We start from the raw sequence: 24883 nt of genomic DNA, 5'->3' as shown, positions 1-24883 counted from the left end.
CCTTTTCTCTTCCTGACTCTGTATATGAAAAGTGAGCTAGGAGTTCTTAATTATTGAACTGAAATTTGAAATTATAAAAGAGTTTTACTACAAATTTCTTAAGATGTGCATGCAAAAAATATAAAGAGGATTTTGCTTTTGCTAGCTGTGAGGTCAGGGAAATGTAATACAGGTCACAGGCATAGGATTCATTTTTCCCACCCTTTCTTTAATTTATTCAGAAATTCCTCAGGAAAATGAGTTGCCCCCTACACACACACACACACACACACACACACACATACACACAGGAGAACTGTGTAGTATCAGACACATAACATTCACAAATGAAAATAAGATCTTCAATGCACATGAAAGTGTCTCTTGCCGGCGCCGCAGCTCACTAGGCTAATCCTCCACCTGCGGTGCTAGTCCCAGTTGGGGCGTTGGTTCTGTCCTGGTTGCTCCTCTTCCAGTCCAGCTCTCTGCTGTGGCCTGGGGAGAAAAAAAGAGCCATTTGCACCACAATATTTGTTGCAGCTCAATTCACAATAGCTAAGACATGGAATCAACCTAAATGTCCATCAACGGATGACTGGATAAAGAAACTATGGGATATGTACTCTATGGAACACTATAGGTCATTTACAACAAAATGGAGGAATCTGGAAAATATCATGCTGAGTGAAATAAGCCAGTCCAAAAAGGACAAATATCATATGTTCTCCCTGATTGATGGCAACTAAATGAGCATCGAAAATGATACCCATTGAAGTGAAATGGACACTATGCGAGACAATGACATGATCAGCCCTTGTCTACACTGTTGAGGAACAACTTACTATTTTATTCCTTTTAGTAGTAGTTGTTGTTGTTGTTGTTGTTGCTGCTGCTCTGTTTGTTCTACTTAATACCACTGGTTGAACTCTGTAATCAATACACAGTCATTCTTAGGCGTTTAAAATTAACAGAAAAGTGATCTCTGTTAAACATAGGAGTGGGAATAAGAGAGGGAGGAGATATATAGGTCGGCACATGCTCACTTGGACTTACCTCCAATGGTGGAACTAGAAATGTGCCAGGGGATTTCAACTCAATCTTACCAAGGAGGCAGGTACCAATGCCAGCGCACTTGGTAAAGTGATAAGTTTAAGTACACAACCGATCAAAAAGATAGGGTAAGTGTCAAAGAGATTTCACAAATAAGATCAGTGTAAGCAAATAATGAAGGATAGAATTAAAAAGGAGAGAATGATCCTGCAGGGGAAGCAGGACACACAGCAGACTCATAGAATGGCAGCACTCCAGCCTCAGAATCAACCCTTGGGGCATTCGGATCTGGCTAAAAAGCCCATGGGAGTCTCACAGGCATGGAAAGCCATGACACGGTGGCAAAAACAACCTAAATGAAAGATCCTGGTGAACAAGACCCCAGCAGAAGGAACAGGCCATCAAGGAGGGAGGCGCCTTTCTCTGAAGGGAGGAAGGAACCTCCACTGTGATAATGGCCTTGACTCAACAAGTTCAGAGTTGGTGAACTCAAGGGGCTTCCATAGCCTAGACAGCTCATGGCAAGAGCCTCGGGTGATTGCTGACGTCATAAATAAGAGTGCCAATTGTTAAATCAACAACGGGAGTCACTGGGTACATGCTCCCCATGTAGGATCTCTGTCCTTAATGTGTTTTACTATGAAACTTAAAGACAACACTACTAGTCAAACAATACCCTATACCTTGTGCGGTTGTGTGAGGGCAGCCTGTTGAAATCCTTGCTTAGTGTATACTAAGTTGATCTTCTGTATACGAAGGTAATTGAAAATGAAACTCGATGAAGGGCGGGATGGGAGAGGGAGAGGGAGAGGAGAGGGCCGCGGGAGGGAGGGAGGTTGGGGCAGGGGGAAGCCACAACAATACAAAAGTTGCACTTTGTAAATTCACATTTATTAAATAAAAAAAATTTTAAAAAGAAAGTTGTATGACAAGACACAGTTGGAAACATTTTATAGACCCCAATAATAGATTATTAGTATTATGATAAAGGCACAGTTCTCAGTAATCCTGAATCTTTATTGCTCACTCCCATTGTCTCAAGAGCACCTAAATAAGCTATTTCTTACAGATATAATAACAACTACTTTTACAGTCTTCACTCAAAACATTTTTTCTTGGGCTATACAGGATGCAGCTCTTTGGAGTTAAACCTTGAAACATTGGAAATCTGAAATAAAGAAGAAAGTGTTAACATGTAAGAAAAGAAAATGAGGGTATCCAGGGATTATCTTTTAAATAAATTATAGAATTTTAACAGCATTTAAATCAAATATTGACATATTAAGCCATTTTTTCTTTGCATGACCATCATTTTCATGATGTGAGAGTATAACGCAGCCAAAAAACTCAAGTTATTCCTTGAATGATCAATAGCATTGAAGCCAGAATGCTTTTTTTATGTGTTTTATATCATTAGTGTTCTGATGTGTGCTGTGTTTCACTCTGCTTTGTTTAAGATGTGTTGGCTGATCTAGTATTTGTAGCAGGGCAAAAGCAAAGTATACATCAAAAGTTCTTAGATTAGCATGACTATATTAACTTTCATGTCACTTGAGCCTAAACTTGAATGTTATGGATGAAACTCAGATTGTTATTCTGTTATGCTTATCCTCTTTGCTATAATCCCATTCTCTACATAGTTTATGGAAGGGAGAGTGATCCTGGGTGTCACCTTGGTTAGTCAGATCCAGTAATAAATTCACAAAGAGCAAAAATGGCCTTGACTGACAGAAACGTACAGATGCTGGGAGACAGCAGAGTCATCCTCCCACAACCAGGCACCATGTTCCTCCCTATAGGAGAGTCCAATCCAGTAAAAGTGTTGACTGTGGTTCCAAAAACTCTGCGTAAAGACAGAAAAACGTGTCACCCGAATTTTAAACTACTCTGGAATAACATACTTTTAAGACAGTGTTCAGAATAAGATTCAGCCTTCTATCACACCAACTGAAAACGTCTCTAGATTCTAATTTAAAAGGTATAGTCACATGTCTCAAATTATCAAAAAACTCTTCCTTCATAGGGTATCAATGATCAAATTTTATTCAAAATTAACAATAACTTGAAGGGTAAATTGCATGAATATAATTTATGCAACCTACACAGCATTAAATTCTTCAAGCGGAGAGTGTTTTCATAAGAACCGAATAATTTTTATGAACACTCTCTATATCAGTTCTACATTATAAACCCAGAAAGATGAAAAAAATTATAATTATAAAAGAAATTATAAACTCTATTGGAAGAACTGAAAATTATTCTCATTTACTTGGTTCTTTGAACAAAATTGGTATAAATGATGATTTATTATTTTTTCTTTGATTTATCCCTGAAACATTTCTTGTACTTTATATGCTATCACTCTTGATTTTTATCACTATGATGTAAATCTTTGAGCAATTTTATGTACATCTTATAATGTTTCAAGGCATGTGTAATCCATACATCATTAATTCAAATATAACCATCCATTTACTACTGAATTAAAGACTTGAATCAAAGTATTCAATTCACCAAGAGTCTATTTTTCTGGAACAAAGAAAAAGTAGGGATTATGGTAACAAATATAGAGAATACAAAAAATCTAATGTATATGAGTAAAATTAATATCTTTGGATTTGATTATTGTTTATAGCCCTTGTCTATATTCCTGCTGAACAGTGATTTTATACTTTTGGACTTGAACCGTTTGTTTAGTGGAGCATTATGCCTGTGACTAAAGCAAATTCAAAATATGTTATTGGAGGAGAGAGTGAGGGAAAGAGGGAAGGGCAGAGGGAGGAAAGTATCGTTATATTCTCAGAATTTTATCTATGAACTGTATGAAATCTGCTTCATATTAGTAAATAATACATCCTTTTTTAAAAATAAAAAGGGGGAAACTAGAATTTACTACATGCCAGTTCATCTCTGTTTTGGAGCTTAAGTAGACTGGAATTCTGAACAGCACAGAAATGCCTACTGTCTTCCCAAGTTCTCGCTTCATTAGAAATGAAGTAACAGTTGCACTGATACCCAATCCACCCGTCTGGACAAGAACAGCAGTCAGGGCCTAAGAGAAAGAAAAATAGAACAAAACTGGTGACATTGGCAATTTCCATATTTTTAATGCTACTTAATCATTCAAAAATAATTTGCTATTTATTTTCTTCTACAAATACTCCTTGAGAATCACTATCCATATCATATATAAAGTTTGGAAGACAATACTGTGACACTTTCTCCTCACAGAGATTATTTAAAGGTAAATTTGGAATTATATCTCATCCAATCATTTATTAATTCTATTTAATGATAATTTGGGTAAATAAATGGAAGAACATCATTGTGTGTAAATAGCACACATCAGAATATAAAATGAAAGACAATTGGAAGAAAATTTTGGGAAAACATCCCAAAGCTGAATAGTATAAATAGGAGATAACTAAATGAAAGAGAGATTAAAAGGAGAAAACTGTTTCAGCATATTCTCTGAATCAGAAAAGAACATGAGAGCAGGGTTTGGTGCAGCAGTTAAGTCACCACTAGTGACACCAGCATCTCAAATCTGAGTGCCAGGCTCCAGTCTTTGCTTCTCTGCTTCTGATCCAGCTTCCTGATAATGTTTACTCTGGGAGGTATCAAAGGACAGCTCAAGCACCTGTGTCCCTGCTACCCATGTAGGACACCCAGATGGCGTTCCAGGCTCCTGACTTTGACCTGGCCCAGCCCTGCCTGTTGCAGGAATTTGAGGCATGAACCAGAGAATTAAGATCTCTCTCCCTTTCTCTGGTTTTCAAATGAAAATAAATCAATATTTTCAAAAGAAAAGAATATGGTACATTGGGATAGTTCTCTTTTTTTAAGATATGTTGAAGCCAGCATTATGGTAAAGCAGGTTAAGCCACCTCCGACAGTGCAGGCACCCCATATGAATGCTGATTTGAGTCCTGACTGCTCCACTTTCAATCCAGCTTCCTACTTTTGCACCTGGGAAAGCAGAAGATGATGGCCCAAGTGCTTGGGCCCCTGCCACCACAAGGGAAACCTGGATGAAGCTCCTGGCTCTGTCTCTCCTTCTCTCTCTCTGCAACTCTTCCTTTCAAACAAAACGCAGCTAATTTACTCCTCAAATGGCCAAAACAGCCAGGGCTGAGTCAGGCCAAAGCCAGGAGCCAAGCACATCTCTGGGTCTCCCATGTGGGTGGCAAGGGCCCAAACAATTGAGCCATCTTCTGTTGCTTTCCTATGTGTATTTTAGCAGGGAGCTGGACTGGAAGTAGAACAGCTGGAAGTTGAACCAGCACCAATATGGGATGCTGGCACTGCAGGAAGTGTTCTGACCCACTGTATACAATGCTGGCTCCAAGATAATTCTTATATGCTTGGATAGTTTATTTTTCAAAAATGAAGACAAATAAACCAATTCTGTTTAAGTCTAACCAGATAGTTTACCAGTGATGCTCTCTTCCACATATCATATTCTCAGTAATAAAAGTTGTGGCACATGGTATACTCTCAAATCTTTGCCGATTGAATGGTACTGAAGTCCTTGAGATAAGATACAAATATAGTGCTATATGATCACAGAGTACAGTATGACAGTTTGAAGGCAATTTGAAATGTATATATTAATGTATTCAAAAAGCTGAACTTTGAGCTGGCTTTCACTAGATAACTAAGGTTTATAATTGCAGATCTGGGCACTATATTCTGAGTCATAGAAAAGTACAATGAAAAGGTATGAATACACAGGCACATGTAATTAGAATTTGCAGTAATATTTATTGTAGCCTATTTTTTATTTGTTACTTCATCATGAGCACCCATATAGGAAAAATATCTGTCACTTCTGGCTACTGTTTTTTTGATTAGTTAATTATGATAATGATGCACAGTCAGTGTAATTTAATCATTGGTACATTAGGGAACAATGAAATGAGGCCATCCTCCAGTTAGTACACAAATTGTATTACTAAGTATAACATTTCGTCACCCTCTTATGTATAATAGAAATTGTCTATTTAATTATCTTATTTATCCTCTATCAATCATAAGGTTTCCCAAAGTATGGAAAGTATGGAGCCTACCTTCCTGGAGTTCCATCATGGGCTCTGAAGAGAAGGTTGTCTGATTACTCTGCTTAGCAAATGCTACAAGAAGTTATTAAAAATTCACTTAATTAGTTATTGGCTTGTGAAATTATGAATACTTTACATTAGTAAAGTGGAATCTTTATTATTAAGTGATTTCATCATCGTTAAATCTTTATGTTGACTCGACAAGAAAAACTTACAGTTTTTCAACACAATTCCCAAAGTAGCCATCAGCAAAACACATATTACTCCCAAGATCCCAGAAATGAACCTCCACAAAGTCGTGTGAGAAACTGTAGAGAAAAACAGACAAGGTAATGACTTCACTGGGTAACACAGTCACCTTGCCACAGAAACCACAAAAAATGAAAACATTCCACTCAGAACTCCAACTAATGCCGAGATTTTTATGTAATGCATCTCATTCTTCAGTGGGATAATCCACACATTTACTTTGCTTTCTGCTCTTTCTCAGAAGGTAAATTCACCATTTCTTTTGTTAAGTTGGCACAGAAATTTAGACATCTGTAGGAAGAAGAAATCAACAGCACCAAGTTCTATCTTTTGGGTTTACTAACAGATATTTACTTCATTCTCTCAATAAAAATCACACGATAATGTGACTCCCATTGGGTAGCAGAGAAAACTTGGGATCCAATAATAATGTTATTTTGTCAAGTTATCAAAGCCGGTAAGTATCAAAGTCACAAATCAGATGAAAAGTGTCACACATTCCATCACTGTCACAATAACACCCCTTGAAGTGTGCCCTCTCCCAACCTGAGCTCTGCTCAGGTACACGTCCACCTGCTGAGAGGTTTGTAGAGGGAGTACAGGGAAGAGAAGACCTAGGCGCATTCTGGACCAGGTGTGATGAGTAAACAACAGATGGGTAACTCCTTGGGCCTGGGTTCACATACCTGCCATGGGAACTGATGTTCCAAGCTCCGTGCAGTGCAGGCACAGGTGTGTTTGTTTAAGAACGGCGCAGGATCATGCAGCTGAGCTGGAGGCTATGGAATCCGAAAGTTGAGAATGTAATATAAAAAGAAAAAGAAAAATCGTGTATTTAAGTGATGTTCTTGAATCATTGGTGATACTTACATATAGGATGAACAAGAAACAGCAAAATCACAAGTGCTTGAAATGTTCTGGGAACCACAATACAGGAAATCCTCAGCACACAATCATAATGTGAACTCTGCCTAGAACAAAAGAAGGTGAAAAAGAGCTTTTTAAAATGTTTGAACATCAAAGCTATCTTACAAAGCTATTTGGAAGTGGTAAAAGGCAAATCAAAGGTAAATCTAGCATAATAAAATTCCAAACACAACTTTTTTCTTTTAATACTAAAAAGTATTTATGATTTAATTTGTGCTAAACACAATTTAAAGCACCTGGCATCAGTTAGTTTATTTGCTTCTGAAATGATGTAAAGATACATAAACATCCTTGTGTTACCAAGGAGAAAACTTTTTTTTAAAAGTTGTATTTACTTATTTGAAAGTTACAGAGAGCAGGGCAGAGAGAGAGAAAGACGGAGAGAGGGATCTTCCATCCGCTGATTCATTCCTCGGATGGCCACAATAGCCGGGGCTGAGTTAGGCTGAAGCCAGGCTCCAGGAGCTTCACCCAGATCTACCATATGGAAGCAGGGGTACAAACTCTTGGGACATATTTCACTGTTTTTCCCAAGCCATGAGTAGGGAACTAGATCAGAAGTCGAGGTTGTTTTTTTTTTTTTTAATGCTATTTGTTGAACTCTGTACATAGTGTAGGGTTAAACTTGTGTGTATAAAGTTAACTGAAAACAAATCTCAGTAAAAAAAAAAAAAAAGAATGGGAATAGGAGATGAGGAGAAAAAGGAGTGGAAGAGAGGGCAGATGGGAGGGTAAGGTAGGAAGAATCACTATATTCCTAAAGTTGTATTTACGAGATGCATGAAGCTTGTATGCCTAAAATAGAAGGTTTCTGGAAGAAAAAAAAAAAGGAAAAATATGAAAAAAAAGAAGTGGAGCAGTTGGGACTCAATCCAGAGCACATATGGGATGCCGGCCTTACAGGCAGAGGCTTTACCCACTATGCCACAACACCAAACCCAGTGAAAAAAATGAGGCATAATAGAGCTAAGTATCTTGCCCAAGGATGCTGAAGTTTGAAAAGCCGGCAGGCTTTCTCCAGGCACAAATCAAGTCCATCTCTCTGTACCTACATATGTTGCAGAGTTTCCTTTCTTTTCTTTAGCATCAAGTGGTCTATATTTCCATGTCTCATTAACCCAGTCATGGCCAGCAAAAGTCAAAAAGGTTGAATCAGAATGGCTTCCCATCACTGTTCTACACACAGACCAGCACCCCTGCCTGCACACCATGTCTGCGTCAGCAGGTCTGACCCAACATCTCAGAGCCTTATTAGAAGTTTCTTTGGACAAACTGTTCCCTTAAAGACCTTTGAACATGACTGTAGCTGGTCTATAATTCTTATTTTCACTAATATGCTATCATAATTGCTTACTGTGTTATTTCACTCAGATAATATACTGAGACTTCAGTGTAGCTTTTTGCCCTCAGAAAAGTAAACCTATTAGTGAGAATTTCAAATGTGGAATAGACAGGTAGACTGAGAGTCTTGAGAGCAGGGACTCTGATCCATGATTTAGTTTCTGGAAATATGATCTATCATTCCTTCCCCTGTATAAAGAGACTCCCAAATTATGTAATTTTGTAAACCTTATGTAAAAGATGTTTTTTCAACCAGAAAAGAAAACAGCAGGACTATGATTTGATTTCTCAATTGCCATGACGTCATAAGTTTTCTATCTTCTTAATTTACATTGTGTGCATGGAGCTGTTTTCACTAAATTACCAAATCTGCTAAAATATAAATCAGCTGGAGGCTGTAAACATGAAAATTCCTCCATGCAAATTTTGTGCAAATCCTAGTTATCTGAATTGGTAAGTGATCCTTTGCTTACTTAAAATCTATTCTTCATTGGGTTTTTACTTCTCAGTCGGTGAATGAAGATAAAACAAACGAGACAAGGATTGTTGATTTTGAAAATTAAGAACAACTTTCAAATAGAGGTGGTTCTGTTGGTTTTGAAAGCATAGTAATAATCCCTACTGTGCATTCTGTCACAAATTCATAGTCTCAAAACAAATCTAAATGCAAAATCCTGAATTCCTATTTAGCCAAGGCAATTTTACATAGGACAAAAAAAAAAGAAAAAAAAGAAAAAGCAAAGTTAGTCAACTTTTTGGTGCAACTCTGTCCTACGCAAAACCTTTGTCAAGGTTTGCTGCAGTGAGAATTCAGACTGAAATCCTGCTGAGATGTTCAGCTGCACTCCATCTATATCTAATATGTTTTTGATACATCAGGTGCCCTTCCAAAAGATGCACGTCTCTGCAGGACCTCTGCTCCGATGTCTGCTGCAGGCAGCTACTTTTCCACTTCTAATTTCCTTGTGCCGTTGCTCAAAGCAAGTGCTGACTTCAATAACTGAACATCTTTCAAAGAGCAGGGAAAGAAATGAACAGCAAAGTCTCTTTCCTTACCTGAGAATTTATAGCTAAAATACTCAGAACATAGTTATCCATATAAGAGAAAACCTGAAATGAAAATTTATATTTTATTTCTTCTTTTTGGAAAAAATTTTACATTCTCTAAATGGAAAGAAAATTGCTAGCAGCAGGCTGCAAATTATTCTCCTTTTAAGACAGATGGAGGAAAAAAGAGAGAGAGAAGGAAGGATCCTGAGAAAGAAATAAACGATCATTCTGACACAGTAAAACCTTCTTGTGAACATGCTAATGGCAAACCTACTACAAAACACCAGTGGCTTTTGCTTATCAAAATCCTTATCTATGGGATATTTTTGCCAGGGTATATCTTCTTAATCAAAAAAATTATTTTTATTTTACTTTTTAATCTATTTATTTTCATTTTATTTCAAAATCAGAGTTAGACGGGTAGAAAGAGACCTTCCAACCAGTGGTTCACTCCCCAAAAGCCAGCAACAGCTAGGGCTTGACCAGATCAAAGCCAGGTGACTGGAATTGCAACCAGATCTCCACATGGGTGGCTGGGACCCAGGTATTTGAGCCATCACCTGCTGCTTTCCGGAATGCACACCAGCAGGAAGCTGGATCGGAAGCAGAGGAGCTGGGACTTGCACTAGGCACACTCCACTATGGAATGTGAGCATTCCAAGTGGTGATTTAATGTCCACTCCCAGTAGGATGTGTCGATGGTCTAAAATAATTTATGGCAAAAACATACAGTAAAATTAGAATCTATTGGATGATGGAGCATGGCTTCCTGGAAAATGACACCAAACAAAATGGATATGCATCATGCCCAAATCATCTCTTTTGTGTATGTGGTGCAACCACAAATATCACAAAGCATCTCACATGTTAATCTGCTAATCTGGGTCAGAGTGTGTCCTACAGTAGAAAGAAAGGGCTTAGTAGCTATATGAATAAACGTAGATCTTCCATGACTCTGTCTGTACCTCGTACTTATCATATCACTGGGATATTATTAAGCTTAGGGCAGGCTTTTGGTGGAGCAAATAAGCGGCCACTTGGGATGTCCACATCTTACATAATAGGGCTTGGATCCCAATCCTGGCTCTGCTCTGGTTCCAGCTTCAGCAATAGGTGGCATCTCAAATAGCTTGGCTCTGACACCCACCTTGGATCTCTAGATTTGAGTTCCAGGCTCTTGGCTTCAGGATGGCCTGGTTACAGATGTTGTAAGCATTTGGGGAGTGAACAAGCATCTGGGAAGGAGATTCTCTCTCTCTCTCTCTCTCTCTCTCTCTCTGTCCTTCCTTTCTCTCTTTCCTGACTCACTCCCTCCCTCCCTCCGTCCCTCCCTCTTCTCTCAGTCTTTCAAATAAAATGGAGGAGGGAGAAAGCTTGATACTGGATGAAATTGCTGATGTATAAATACTCCAGCTTCTTTTGCTTCTCTAGTATGCAGGAAGTTTATGGAGATGCATATTTCAAGAAAAAATGCAAATGTGTTCTCCATCCCCAGGCTGAGTAAAAATCCCCTGATTTGAGGGAAAAGAGAACAAATCTATTGGGGTAATGATAGGGGAGGGAGGAAGAGGATGGGAGAGATTGGAGAGGCAGGACTGAGCGTTACTGACCTGCAGGGACCACACTGTGAGAGGAGAGGCTGCAGTGGGTGGCACTCATCTGTCAGTCAAAGCAGCACTTCCCCTCCTCAGTGCCCTGAGTCACTGTGGGAGTTGAATAAATATCTGAAGAAAACCAACCCTCTAAATGATTGAGTATTTGTCATTTCCTGCTTCAGAGAGGTATGTTAACTGTTCTTCTTGCTGTTATCTGGAGATAATCTCCTTTTGAAAGACATAATATATAGACCTACCATATGACCCAGCCATCCCACTCCTGGGAATTTACCCAAAGGAATTGTAATCAGCATATGAAAGAATTATCTGTACCCCATGTTATTGCAGCTCATTTCACAATAGCTAAGATACGGAATCAGCCCAGATGTCCATCAACAGAAAACTGGCCAAAGAAATTATGGTATATATACACTATGGAATACTACACAGTGGTAAAAAAAAAATCCTGTCATTTGCAAGAAAATGGATGTAACTGTAAACCATTACACTTAGTGAAATAAGCCAGACTCCCCCTAAAAAAAATACCACATGTTGTCCATGATCTGCGGTAACTAATACAGTACCTAAAAGGTAATCTATGAGTGAAATTGACACTTTGAGATGCAATGATTTTTGAATAGCTCTTGTCTTGACTGTTGAGGAACAGTGGTTTTAAATGGAAATAATCTTTGTAAAAAATAAGAATGGGAATAGGAGAGGAAAGAGAAAGTCTGGCAGTGTGGTGGGAAGGAGGTAGGGTGGGAAGAATGACTATGGTCCTAAAATTTGTATTTATGAAACACATGAAGTTTGTATACCTCAAATAAAACGTTTATTGCTAAAATAAATAAATAAGTGTGATTAAACAAAAAAGAAAGACATAACATTCACACAATTCAACACCATCTAGGCACTCCTGTTCCTTGCTGCTTTCAAGACTTTTCAAGCCCTCAGCACACAGAAGGAGCAGAGGAAAAAAATAAAAACTCTAATGAGAATATGAAAAAAAAATCTCTGAACCTGAAGGTTCATCCTTGACTGGAAATGTAACAAAACAACTCAAAATACCTTTACAGAGGAAGCTAAAAAAGGTTATTTTAAAAAGTAATAAAAATTAGTTGCCCATTGAGGCAGGCCCAGGGTTAGCACAAAGGGAAAAAAAACTTGATTTTCATTCTAAGCCCTTCTGTACTATGAATTTTTAAGCATATTCATGTTTTCTTTGGTTTTAAAATTTTAAGCAAAATTCCCAACTCATTTTAGAGTTGAATTACTTTGAAAGGTGTTATTTTCTAACATGCATCATTACCATATAGCAAGTTTATTCTGTTTATTCCGCCAATTTTCACCCTACTCAGGAGTGAAAATAGTTCTTGTTTGAGCATCACATTGTCTTTGTAACTGAAGATGGCAGTGAAGGAATTTATTTACTCTTGGCATGCTATGCAATGAGATGATAAAATCACATCATAGGTGCCTCAACTATAGTATCAATGTCTGAAATACGTTATGAAATGCAAAATGAGAATATTAATCCAAGTTCTTTAAGATACACAAGCATCTTTATCACAAAAGTGAGATGTGCTATCCATGTCCCATGATATTTATGGGAGGTGTTTGCTGAATTAAGAGAAATAAAGGACAAGTTATATTTGTATCACCACACTGCCTAAGTTGTTAGAGATCTGATCAGGACCTCCCACTTCAAGGAAACTTTGTGGCTAAAGCTTGTATGTCCTGTATTTTGTACAGTGAGTTAGCACACAATCTTTTTTTGGACATATAAAGAGAGCTTCCATCTCCCATCTACTAGTTTATATCCCCGAAGCCCATAACAGCTAGGGCTAGACCAAGCTGGAGCTAGAAGCCAGGAACACAATTCAGATCTCCCACATGAGCAGTAGAAACCCAACTACTTGAGCCATCTCTGCTACCCACCAGGCCTGTATTAGCAAGAAGCTGGAGTCAGGAACAAGAGACAGTAATCAAACCTAAAGTCTCCAACATGGGATGCAAGTGTCTTAATCACTAGGATAAATGCCTGCCCCATACAGGTTCTGAATGCAACCATAGCAAGAGGCTTTTTTTTTTTTTTTTTTTGACAGGAAGAGTGGACAGTGAGAGAGAGAGACAGAGAGAAAGGTCTTCCTTTTGTCATTGGTTCACCCTCCAATGGCCGCCATGGACGGCGTGCTGCGGCCGGCGCACCGCGCTGATCCGATGGCAGGAGCCAGGTGCTTATCCTGGTTTCCCATGGGGTGCAGGGCCCAAGCACTTGGGCCATCCTCCACTGCACTCCCGGGCCATGGCAGAGAGCTGGCCTGGAAGAGGGGCAACCGGGACAGAATCCAGAGCCCCGACCAGGACTAGAACCCGGTGTGCCAACGCCACAAGGTGGAGGATTAGCCTATTGAGCCACGGCGCCAGCAAGATGCACTTTCTTAAAAGAATGTACCAACTGTTATATTCACATCACTAATATTATTACATAATTCTAAAATAAATGATAAAGATTAGCTAAAATTTTTATAATTCAAAATGCTCTAATTAGTTGTTAAATAATACAATGAATAAGACTGAAATTTTACTTTAATTAAAAAAAGGTATTAGAATGATGATTGAATAGTTTATCTGAACTAATAGGCAAAATATTAACCTAATGTTTATTTAAATCACACATCACACAGTAAGAATACTGAATAAATATGCTTTAGTCATGCTTAAGAATATTTCATTTTCACAGAAACGTAGTTATCTATATACTTATGCATTAGTAGCAATCTATTTTTGCTAGTTATAAATTTTCTGAGTTTTTTTTCAATTCTGCTAAATACTTGAATGCTGTGCTCTTCAGGCATCTTGTGCAACTTTATAATGAGTATTTTTTTATTTTTACAATGACATACTTTCAGTTTATTTTATAATTTTATAATCATTATCCCACTAACTAAAAAATTCAACAAAATAGTAAGAAGGAAAAAACACTGTTCCTCAACAGTAGAGATAAGGACTTCAAACAATAATCAATTCTCAAAATGTCAATTTCACTCATATACATTACTTTTTTGTACTCTATTAGCTACCACCGATCATGGAACACATATAGTATTTGTCTTTTGGGACTGGCTTATTTCACTAAGTATAATGTTTCCAGTTGCATCCTTTTTGTTGTGAAAGACGGTATTTCATTCTTTTTTTATGGCTGAGTAGTATTACATGGTGTATATATATATCAAATTTTCTTTAGCCATTTATTGTGGTGGAATGAGAAGGCCGTGCTACTGGCAAGTGAGTGTCAGTTACTCAGGAATGGCTCGGAACCCACTTGGCAACAGAGCCTGCCTGGCAACAGGCTGTGATTGGTTAGGGCATAAACTGCCCCTTGACCAGATTGGCTGCCTCAGCTATAGGAGCTGCTGTACCAACTGAAATAAATGAGTGTGCGTGCTGCTTGCCTCTGGCCCACTTTCACCCGACTCCCGGGGTCTGTGTGGTGACTCCACGTCTCTTGCCCCCACATCACTCCTCCTCTCAGAACAAATCCACAGCAACATCTGGCGCCCAGTGTGACTGAGAAAGAGACAGCACGTCAGACTTGGCGAGGTGCCCCCTTGATTTTGGCAAGTAGGCCCCTTGGTGTTTTGTGTGCTGTTCAGTTCTGTGAGGATGAGCACAAAACCCCCTCCTATGCCCCTTTCCTTGTCCTTGTCCTCGGTCAAAGTGACCCCAGGTTAGGCACACATCACCAAGAAGTGTAACACTGCTTATTGGCTCCTCCTTTTACTTTCAGTTCACCCAGTGAATTCACATAAGGGACTGATTATCCCAGAATTCGGAACCAAGTCATCTTCCCTCACTCGAGAGAGGTGACATTCCAGAGACACCATGTGGGCATACAGCCTTGACCTAACGAATCAAGGAAGTCCCCCATTAAGCACAGGACATACTTATTATCTGATCCACCACTGTCTGTTCATCTAACGTAGGGAACCCCATGCATAATACTGCCAGCCACTAAGGTGCTAGGAATTTGTTAGAGTTGGCATGGCGTGCAGCTATTAAGTACTCAAACATGAAAAAGGTACCCCCCTCTCAGAAGCCCACACAGATTATCAAACATAATGAATCTGTGAGTGATAAGAGCCTGTCACTCCAGGCCACTGCCTCACAGGCAAAAGTTCATGACTTGGAAAGAGAGAGCTCTGACAATGAAAATGACATTACAGCAGACAACGCAGCAGTGCCTAGTCAGCCACCCCCCAAATATCCGTGGGATGAACTTAGACAACCTCGAGGCGATAACCCATGTGAGGTCATCCTATCCGCACCCAGTGAGGGTCCACACATTTGTGGCAGTCCCTGGGCACCCAAGGCTCTTAGGGCAGCCACTAGACCCCATCCCACCCTCATGTTTGCCATTAATCTTGACGTGAATGCAGAATTTAGGCCCTGAATTCCAATGCCCGTAAAAAGGCTTCTGCTAACCAAGGGAGGAGGATATGCTTGTGTCTTTCCAGAGAATCCGGGACAGCCCATTTGGATCCCAGCCAGAAACATCAAGCCTGCAAATGACAGTCAACCAGAATCAGCTGAACAAGACTGAGAGCCCGCCTTGTTAGCAGATGCACCTGCTGCCAATTATCAAGCTGCTGCTCTATCATCCTGCCCTGAGTAACTGCCCACAGCCACATCCACTACTGCTTTATACCCCACTTAGCACTGGTCAGCCACTCAAATGGCCCAGAGCCTACGTGTGGTCTTGCCATTCCTGATTATTATTGTTCCTCATTCCTACCCCTATCTGAGCAAGCACTCCTGTGGTCTCCCATTTTGAGGGCTGATAAGTCAATGATGGGTAAGATGCCCTGGGGGACAACCTAAGACAGGCACAGCCACGTACGGAGACCACATGGAAACAGAGTCAACAATGGTATGACCAAGGATCATGCCTCCATTGCTCAAAAATAAATGAAAAGGGGAAAATGTGGTGGAATGAGAAGGCCGTGCCAAGATGGCCACTGGCAAGTGAGCATCAGTTACTCAGGAATGGCTTTGGAACCCACCTGGCAATGGAGCCTGCCTGGTAACAGGCTATGATTGGTTAGGGCATAAACTGCCCCTTGACCAGATTGGCTGCCTCAGCTATATAAGCTGCTGTACCAACTGAAATACATGAGTCTGCAGGCTGCTCGCCTCTAGCCTGCTTTCACCTGACTCCCGGGGTCTGTGTGGTGACTCCTCACCTCTTGCCCCCACCTCGCTCCTCCTCTCAGAACGAATCCACAGCAACAATTTACCAGTTGATGGGCATCTGGATTGATTCCATATCTTAGCTATTGGGAATTGAGCTGCAATGAACATGGCAGTACAGATAACTGGGTCATATGGTAGATCTATTTTCAGATTTCTGAGAAATCTCTATAATACCTTCCACAATGACTGTACTAATTAGATTCCCAACAGTGGATTAAAGTATGGTTTTCCACACATCCTCACCAGTATTTATGTTTTTTTTTTTTTAATTTCTGTATGACAGCCATTGTAACTGGGATGAGATGAAACCTCATTGCATTTCCCTAATGGTTGGTGATACTGAATATATTTTCATGTCTGTTGGCCATCTGAATTTCATCTTTTGAAAAATGTCTATTCAAGTCTTTTATCCATTTCTTAACCAGACTATTTGTTTTGTTGCCATTGAGTTTCTTGAGCTATTTATAGATTCCAAATAATAATTCTTTATCAGTCACATAATTTGCAAATATTTTCTCTATCATATCAGTTGCCTCTCATTTTGTTGAGTATTTCCTTTGCAGTGCAGATGCTTCTTAGCTTAATGTAATCCCACTTGTCAATATTTTCTTTAATTTCCTGTGCTTCTGTGATCTTTTTCATGAAATCTTTGCCTATGACAATGTCTTTCAGAATTTCCTCCAATGTTCTCCTCTAGTAATTTGATGGTATCAGGTCATAGATTAGAACCTTGATTCATCTTGAGTTGATTTTTGTATAAGATGTAAGGTAGGGTTCTTGCTTCATACTTCTGCATGCAGAGAGCCAATTTCCCCAAAAATATTTGTTGAAGAGACTGTCCTTTCTCCAAGAATTGATTTTTTTTCTCCTTTGTTAAAGACTAGTTGGTTGTAGATGCATGGATGGATTTCTGGGTTTGTATTCTATTCCATTGGTCTAAGTGTCTATTTTTGTGACGGTACCAGGATGTTTTGATTATTACTGCCCTATAGTATGTCTTGAAATATGATATTGTGATGCCTCCGGCTTTATTTTTGTTGTTTAAGATAGCTATTCGAGGTCTCTTGCATTTTGAAGTAAATTTTAGAACCTTTCTTTTCTAGATCTGAGAAGAATGCCATTTAATTTGATTGGGATTGCATTGAATCTGTAAAATGCTTACAGTACAATGGACATTTTGGTGATATTAATTCTCCCAATCCACAAATGTGTAAGATTTTTTCCATTTTTGTGTGTGTCCCTTTTTTTGTTTATTTAATATTTTGTAATTTTCATCATAGAGATCTTTGACTTCCTTGGTTAAATTTATTCTTCCTTGGTTAAGTTAGCTAAATTTAAATTTTCTAGAAGCTATTGTGACCATTTTTACAAGTTCTTTTGCAACCAAGGAATGCAAAGGCTGTGTATATAAAGGCTATTGATTTTTGTATGCTAATTTTATATCCTGCAACTTTACCAAACTCTCTAATGAATATTTTAGCACAAAATTTTAGCCAGATAATCTGTTCAACAGTCCATTCAATGTCTAACAATCTGATTCAAAGTGTTCAGCTTAATTTTGAAATGTAATGTAGAGCTTCCCAAAAGAATCCATGGGATAACTGCTTTGAGACCAAATCAGCTCATCCATACTTCTAGCTGAAATGCTGAAAATCAGAGAGCTCAGTTCTCCATCCCAGCTTTTGCTTAATTTAAAAAAAAAAGTTAATTAAAAAAAGACTCAAAATCTGTCCCAAATTCAATGTAGTCAAGAACAATGTCACAGAGGCAAGAGAGATTACTTCAGATAGAAATGAAGAAATGTCTCATTATAAAATTAAAATCTGAGCATAATCTTATATGGGAAATAGGGCTTGGAAATATGGATGGGTGATTACTGTTATTGGTAACAACCCCAGCTGATCTCTCCTCACTTAACCTTCTAATTATTGTCCCCTTTCTCTTTTCAGATATTAGCATGACCTTGACCTCTACCTTTACAGTATAGTCTTCCAGATGTTGAAATTTAAGTAGCTAGAACAGTTTAGTATGAATTCATCCATCTAGCTTATTTTTCTGGGAAAAGCAGAAGAAGATGGCCCAAGTTCTTATGCCACTGCTACCAACATGGGAGACCTGAAAGAAGTTCCTGGATTCTGACTTCAGCCTGGCCCAGCCCCAGCTGTTTCAGCCATTGGGGGAGTTTGCCAGGGCATGGAAGATCTCTCTGACTCTCTCTTTCTCTCTGTAACTCTGACTTTCAAATAAATAAATAAATCCTTTAAAAAATACACATCATGGGTGAAATATGTTGACACTCCACCACTTTACTGATGCAGGAACTTAATACCTCCAGGAATTCGGTTACATTCAATACTTCTGTTAATGTGAAGAAGATCTCGTAAACAGTAGCATACTTCAAAAAGTTTGTAGAAAATAGAATTAAAAGATAATGTGCATTTTTATGAACTTTTTGAAGTACTCTCATAAACCTACCAATAGGAAATCATTTAAATCTCTCCTGCCTCTTAATATTTTTGTTCTAGAGTTAGATTCTGACATTGTTTTAAATTAAATAGCCAATTTCATGTTGTTCATTCAGTTCCTATACCCATGGAACTTTTCTAAATATTGAACAGGACTGGACTCTAAAAAAAATATTGAACAGGACTGTTCTTTTTCAAAGAAAAATGTATTTGTTTGAAAGGCAGAGTCATAGACAGAGAGCGGGAGAGACAAAGGGAGCAATAGATCTTCCATTCACAGATTCACTACCCAAATGGCCGTAGGTTTCCCCTGTGGTTGGCAAAGGGCTCAACTATTTGGATCATCTTCTGCTGCCTTTCCAGGTACATTATCAGGGAGCTGGATTGGAAGTGGAGCAGCTGGGACCCCAACTGACGGTGTTGGGTGAAGGCATTACAAGTGATAGCTTAACCTGTGGCACCACAGCGTTGGCCCCATCAGGATTATTAATGAGCTTTGCTCTGGCCTTCTCTAAAGAGATGACCACCTTATGGCCATCTTGTAGCTACAATCCAAGTGAGGAAAAGCTTTTCATGGTAAAGATGCTGATTCAGTTCTCAATACAGTAGTTTAATCTCTGATGGGTTATTCAATGTCTTTGAAATTACATTAGGTTTTGGTTTTGCCTTGTTTTTAGATATATGGCTTCATTTCACAGTTGCAATTTTACCTAATAGTTACAAATTCACTCACAGATATTGACCAGAGACATCACATAAGAAAGCTTCCCCTTTTACATCTGAATCAAGTTAAATATACTAATAGAACTGCTTTCCACTAAAATAAATAGATAGGCAAACAATAAACCCAAAAATCAACTAATTCTGCATCTGATTTGGGAATAGCTTATTCAGTCTTAGTTGAAAGAAATGAAGTATGCAAATTTTGGATATACTCACACAAGATATTTCTCTGCAGTTGACACTGACTGATAACCATTTTACAGAATGAGATGTCCACACAGAAAAATAAGTATCCAAATAATGGCCAAATAATCATTAGTATTTTTAATAAAACACTGGCATTGTAGAGGGTAAAGAGACATTTATAAAGCCAGAGTGAGGAAAACATGCAACTATTTCAAAATGTATTCACTGCAACCCTTAATGTACATATTTTCTAAGTAATAGGTCAGTAGATCACAAGGGACTTAAGCAAGGTGTCGGGACCTCATAAACAAGCTGCGAAGAGCTCAGCTGTTCCTGTGGCTTCTCAGCTCCATGTGGCTGGGAACAGTTTCTCTGTGGTGAACCTGGGTTGAGTCTTTGGTTTGCATTCAGAAATAACACATCTAGGTTGACACATTGGTCATTTCTTGAGTCTAAAGCTCAAGTAGTTTCACTTGGTCTCAGCGAAATGGCACTGAGCTTCTTTTTGGCCTTTAGGCAAAAATGTCTGCACTGCAGTTTGATGATCAGTTATCTGTTTAGGAAACTTGGTCATAAGAAAAGATACATGGGAAATAAAAGGATTCCCTAAGAATAAAAACCACATCAGTATCCAAAAAGGATTAAGAATCAGATTAGGGGCAGACATTTGGTATGGTGCTTAGGATGTCATTGACGATGGGACAGGGGAGAAGGGGCGGCACTATGGCATAGCAGGTAAAGCCACCACCTGCAGTGCCAGCATCCCATATGGGCACCAGTTCAAGTCCCAGCTGCCCCACTTCAGCACCAGCTCTCTGTTTATGGTCTAAAAAAAACAGTGGAAGATGGCCCAAGTCCTTGGGCCCTGGCAGCTTGTGGGAGACCAGGAAGAAGCTCCAGGCTCCTGGATTTGGATCAGCTTAGCTTTGGTTATTGCGGCCATTTGAGGAGTGAACCAGTGCATGGAAGATCTCTATCGCTCTCTCTCTCTCTCTCACTCTCTCTGCCTCTGCCTGTGTCTCTGTAACTCTGCCTTCAAATGAACAAAGTAAATCTTAAAAAAAAAAAAATGCCGGCCAGTGCCGTGGCTCAATAGGCTAATCCTCTGCCTGTGGCGCCAGCACATGGGGTTCTAGTCCCAGTCTGGACTCCTCTTGATTCTGTTCCGGTTGCTCCTCTTCCAGTCCAGCTCTCTGCTTTGGCTCGGGAGTGCAGTGGAGGATGGCCCAAGTGCTTGGGCCCTGTACCCGCGTGGGAGATAGGGAGGAAGCACCTGGCTCCTGGCTTTGGATCAGCACAGTGCACCGGCCTCAGGGTGCCAGCAGCAGCAGCCACTGGCAGGTGAACCAACAGAAAAGGAAGACCCTTCTCTCTGTCTCTCTCTCTCACTGTCCACTCTGCCTGTCAAAAAAAAAAAGAAAGAAAGAAAGAAAGAAAAAAGAAAAAAAATGCCGCTTGGACTCCTATATCAGAGTGCCTGACTTCAAGTCCCAGCTTCACTCCTGACTCCAGCTTCTCATTCCCGTGCACACTGGGAGGGAGCAGTGATGGCTCAAGCAGCAGGGTTCCTGTCACCCATGCAAAAGGCCCAGATTGAGTTCCAGGATCCCAGCTTTAGTGTGGTCCAGCTCCAGCTACTGTAGGCATTTGGAGAATGAACTAACAGATGGAATCTCTTTCTCTCTCTTACTCTCACTCCCTCTCCCATTCAAACTTAAAAAAAAAATCACATCAGTAAAAGTCTGTGATCTAATTCATTCATTTAATCATTGTACTAACCCCATATATACCCTTCCATTCTCCCAATGACTCTCTGATCTAACTTCAAACCTGTGGTCTACACTGCATATCCATCCTGACTTTATATATAGTCTCTTCAAGACTTTTAATCATCAAAAAAGCAATAAAACATTATAAAAAGGCAAAACAAAGCAATCTATAAATAGTTGACAGATCCAGGACCTAAAACAAACACAGAAAAAGTCAAAAATGCATTCAAATTAGGAGATTTCTACCCTCTATTATGTGAAAGATTGCAATTCTATTAATACTGTTCCATGTGTAGCAAAAGATGTGAGGCAGCAGACTCATAGAATGACAATCCCTTTAAGTAACACTCTGACCTCAGAATCAGCCCTTAATGCTTCCTGGTCTAGCTGAAAAGCCCATGTGGCAAAAAATTTGCTACATGAAGGATTTCTGTGAATGAGATCCCAGAAGAAAGAAGTGGCCATCAAAGAAGGATGTACTTTTCTCTAAAGGGAACTTTCACCTTGCCTAAGACCTTGTCCAAGTACTGATAGAGTTAGTGGACTCAAAAGGCTTCCATAACCTAAGCAGCTCATATCAAGAGCCTTAGGTGGGCCAGTATCACGGCTCACTAGGACAATCCTCCACCTGCAGCACTGGCACCCCGGATTCTAGTCCCAGTTGGGGCACCGGATTCTGTCCCGGTTGCTCCTCTTCCAGTCCAGCTCTCTACTGTGGCCCAGGAAGGCAGTGGAGGATAGCCCAAGTGCTTGGGTCCTGCACCCGCATGGGAGACCAGGAGGAAGCACCTGGCTCCTGGCTTCGGATCGGCACAGTGCACTGACCACAGCAGCCATCTGGGGGGGTAAACCAATGGAAGGAAGACCTTTCTCTCTTTCTCTCTCTCTCTCTCTCTCTCTCTCTCACTAACTCTGCCTGTTTTTTTTTTTTTTTTAAAAAAAAGAGCCTTAGATGGTCACTGAGTTACAAGTTTGTTTTTTTTTCCAGATCTGCAAACTTGAGTAGATTGCAGAATTCCTTTAAGATTTGTCTTCATCATTGGCAAAAGGTAAAATGCAACCAAATAGTACATTGAAGATGTTTCCTGAGACTGGATTACTATATGAGCATGCAAGGGAGCATCAAAAAGGTTACTGATAAGTGGAATTAAAATGAAAATTTATTTTAATGCAAAATAAATTGAAACCCATGCATTTTTTTCATAGTGTACATTTTCCATCAGCTTTTTGAAGTCCCCCTCATATGCAGAGATGTCAAAAGTTTCAGGACAGGACTGGCGCTGTGGCACAGTGGGTTAATGCCCTAGCCTGAAGCGCCGGCATCCCATATGGGCAGCGGTTGGAAACACAGCTGCTCCACTTCCAATCCAGCTCTCTGCTGTGGCCTGGGAAAGCAGTAGAAGATGGCCCAAGTCCTTGGGCCCCTGCACACACGTGGGAGACTCAGAGGAAGCTCTTGGCTCCTGGCTTCAGATCAGTGCAGCTCCAGACACTGCAGCCAATTGTGGAGTGAACCATCCGATGGAAGACCTCTCTCTTTCTCTCTCTGCCTCTCCTCTCTCTGTGTAACTCTGACTTTCAAATAAAATAAATAAGTCTTTTAAAAAAAAAGTTTCAGCACCAGCATAAATTTACTTTTCAATTCCACATTTTTATGAACTTGCACAGAGTATTTAACACATAATTAGTGCTGAGGGAGAATACAGGCACACACATTAAGGCTCATAGGACAGAGGCCAGTTAACATCAGTTATAGTAATTTTGTAGATTCAACTTTAATTTTACTTGAATGGAAATCTTTGGATCCTGATGTGACCCCAGCCCACTGTTATGGTCAGACCTCAGTAGTCAGCTCAAAACCCTCCACATGTGTGAAAGGCTTGGCTGACGCATCACACTGCACCACACAGAATATTTCCAACCACAGAGTTGTTGCTGCTTGAAATACCAGCAACAGCCACACTAGCTCTGATGTGACTATACAGGCTTGGGATGAGCTGACTGGGTGACACCAGAGGGAACGTCTGATGAGAACAAGACGCTGCTGCAAAAGACATTGGGAGTCAAGCAGGTACCTGGGTAAGGAGCAAAAGACACAACCTGGGAAGGAGAGGAGACCAGAGGTGAAGTTTGTAAGTGTGGAAGTGGCTGATCACTATCGCTGTCACTGTGTTATTTCTGTTACTCCACCAAGTGACCACAGGAAATAGCACTGTGCTTAGGGTCATGACAACATTTACCCACTAAGAGAGGAGGAGTCGGACACAAAGAAAAAATAACATGAAGGGCATGGAGCACCAATTGGACCAGAAACTTATTTCCCATGAGATCATTTTTACCTGGAATTTCCTTCTGACAGAGAATATAGAGGTAGCATAGTTTCAAGGTGGAAAGAACAATCAGGTAAAGACACAAAAGAAACAACCTCTCATGGTGCTGTGGAGAAAAATGTTACACAAAAAAATTATTATGCAAAAAAATTATCATGATACTTGTGGATGCAAAAAGAATTTTTTTAAAGTTTTGGAAATACAGAAGAACTGCTTGTCCCTGAATTCCTGATGAATATTTATCATGGTGGAACAGTGATTATGACAGAAAGCTTTTGGAACAGACATAAAGACAATTCACACAAAAGGAAATGAGAGATAACCTATGGCAAAAATAATTCCTGTAATAAAGGTGAATCAAACAGTGTGATTTTGCTGCATGTTTTAAAAGAAGCATCCCACTCTTATCAGTAGAAAGACTACTTAATTGTTGGTTTTAGTAATAATGCAATCTAAAGGGATAAAATTATTTTACAAGTCATAATAAAGTGTTTTTGAAAAAAAGAGAATTGGGGCCAGCATTGTGGATTAGTGGGTTAAGCAGCTACTTGAGACTCCCACATCCCATATCAGAGCGCCGATTGAAGTCCTTGCTTATCCACTTCTGATCCAGCTTTCTGCTAATCAACGGGGGAAGCAGCAGACCATGGTTCAGGTCTCCCATGTGGGTGGAGTTTGGGGCTCCTAGCTTTGATCAGGCACAGTTCTGTTTGTTGTGCCTGTTGCAAGCATTTAGGAGAGTCAATCAGGAAATGGATGCTATCATGCTCTCTCGCTCACTCACTCTCTCTCTCTCTCTTTCTCCCTCCCTCTCACCCTCCTCCCTTTTCAAATAGATGAAAATAAATTAATAAATATTTTAAAGCAAATAAGGAAATGGTGTTCTAATCCAGGTTGACACCAGTC

At 39.7% G+C, this 24883-nt stretch overlaps 1 protein-coding gene across 1 annotated transcript; it reads right to left on the bottom strand.

Annotated features, from left to right (window-relative positions):
* Positions 1–1902: 1902 nt before the first annotated feature.
* LOC103348990 (natural killer cells antigen CD94) lies at positions 1903–7738 on the bottom strand. The gene is made up of 8 exons (XM_070048450.1): positions 7601–7738; positions 7209–7309; positions 7025–7117; positions 6305–6397; positions 6099–6161; positions 3930–4081; positions 2769–2872; positions 1903–2197 (listed from the first exon to the last, which is right to left on the bottom strand). The coding sequence occupies exons 3-8, from the start codon at positions 7029–7031 to the stop codon at positions 2086–2088; spliced, it is 531 nt and encodes a 176-aa protein (XP_069904551.1). The 5' UTR covers positions 7032–7117; positions 7209–7309; positions 7601–7738; the 3' UTR covers positions 1903–2085.
* Between the last annotated feature and the right edge of the window lie 17145 nt (positions 7739–24883).

Source organism: Oryctolagus cuniculus, chromosome 9, assembly GCF_964237555.1.
Source record: "Oryctolagus cuniculus chromosome 9, mOryCun1.1, whole genome shotgun sequence".
In the NCBI taxonomy this organism is placed as follows: Eukaryota; Metazoa; Chordata; class Mammalia; order Lagomorpha; family Leporidae; genus Oryctolagus; species Oryctolagus cuniculus.
Note: the sequence above shows the minus strand (reverse complement) of the source record. Positions and strands in the feature narration are given on the sequence as shown.

What these genes read in the sequence shown, in the direction of transcription:
- LOC103348990 (XM_070048450.1), bottom strand. An exon ending in GGGAATTGTGTTGAAAAACT is followed by an intron (nt 6,162 to 6,304) that starts GTAAGTTTTTCT and finishes AACTTCTTGTAG; the next exon opens with CATTTGCTAAGCAGAGTAAT. An exon ending in TCCAAAACAGAGATGAACTG is followed by an intron (nt 2,873 to 3,929) that starts GCATGTAGTAAA and finishes GTCTTTACGCAG; the next exon opens with AGTTTTTGGAACCACAGTCA.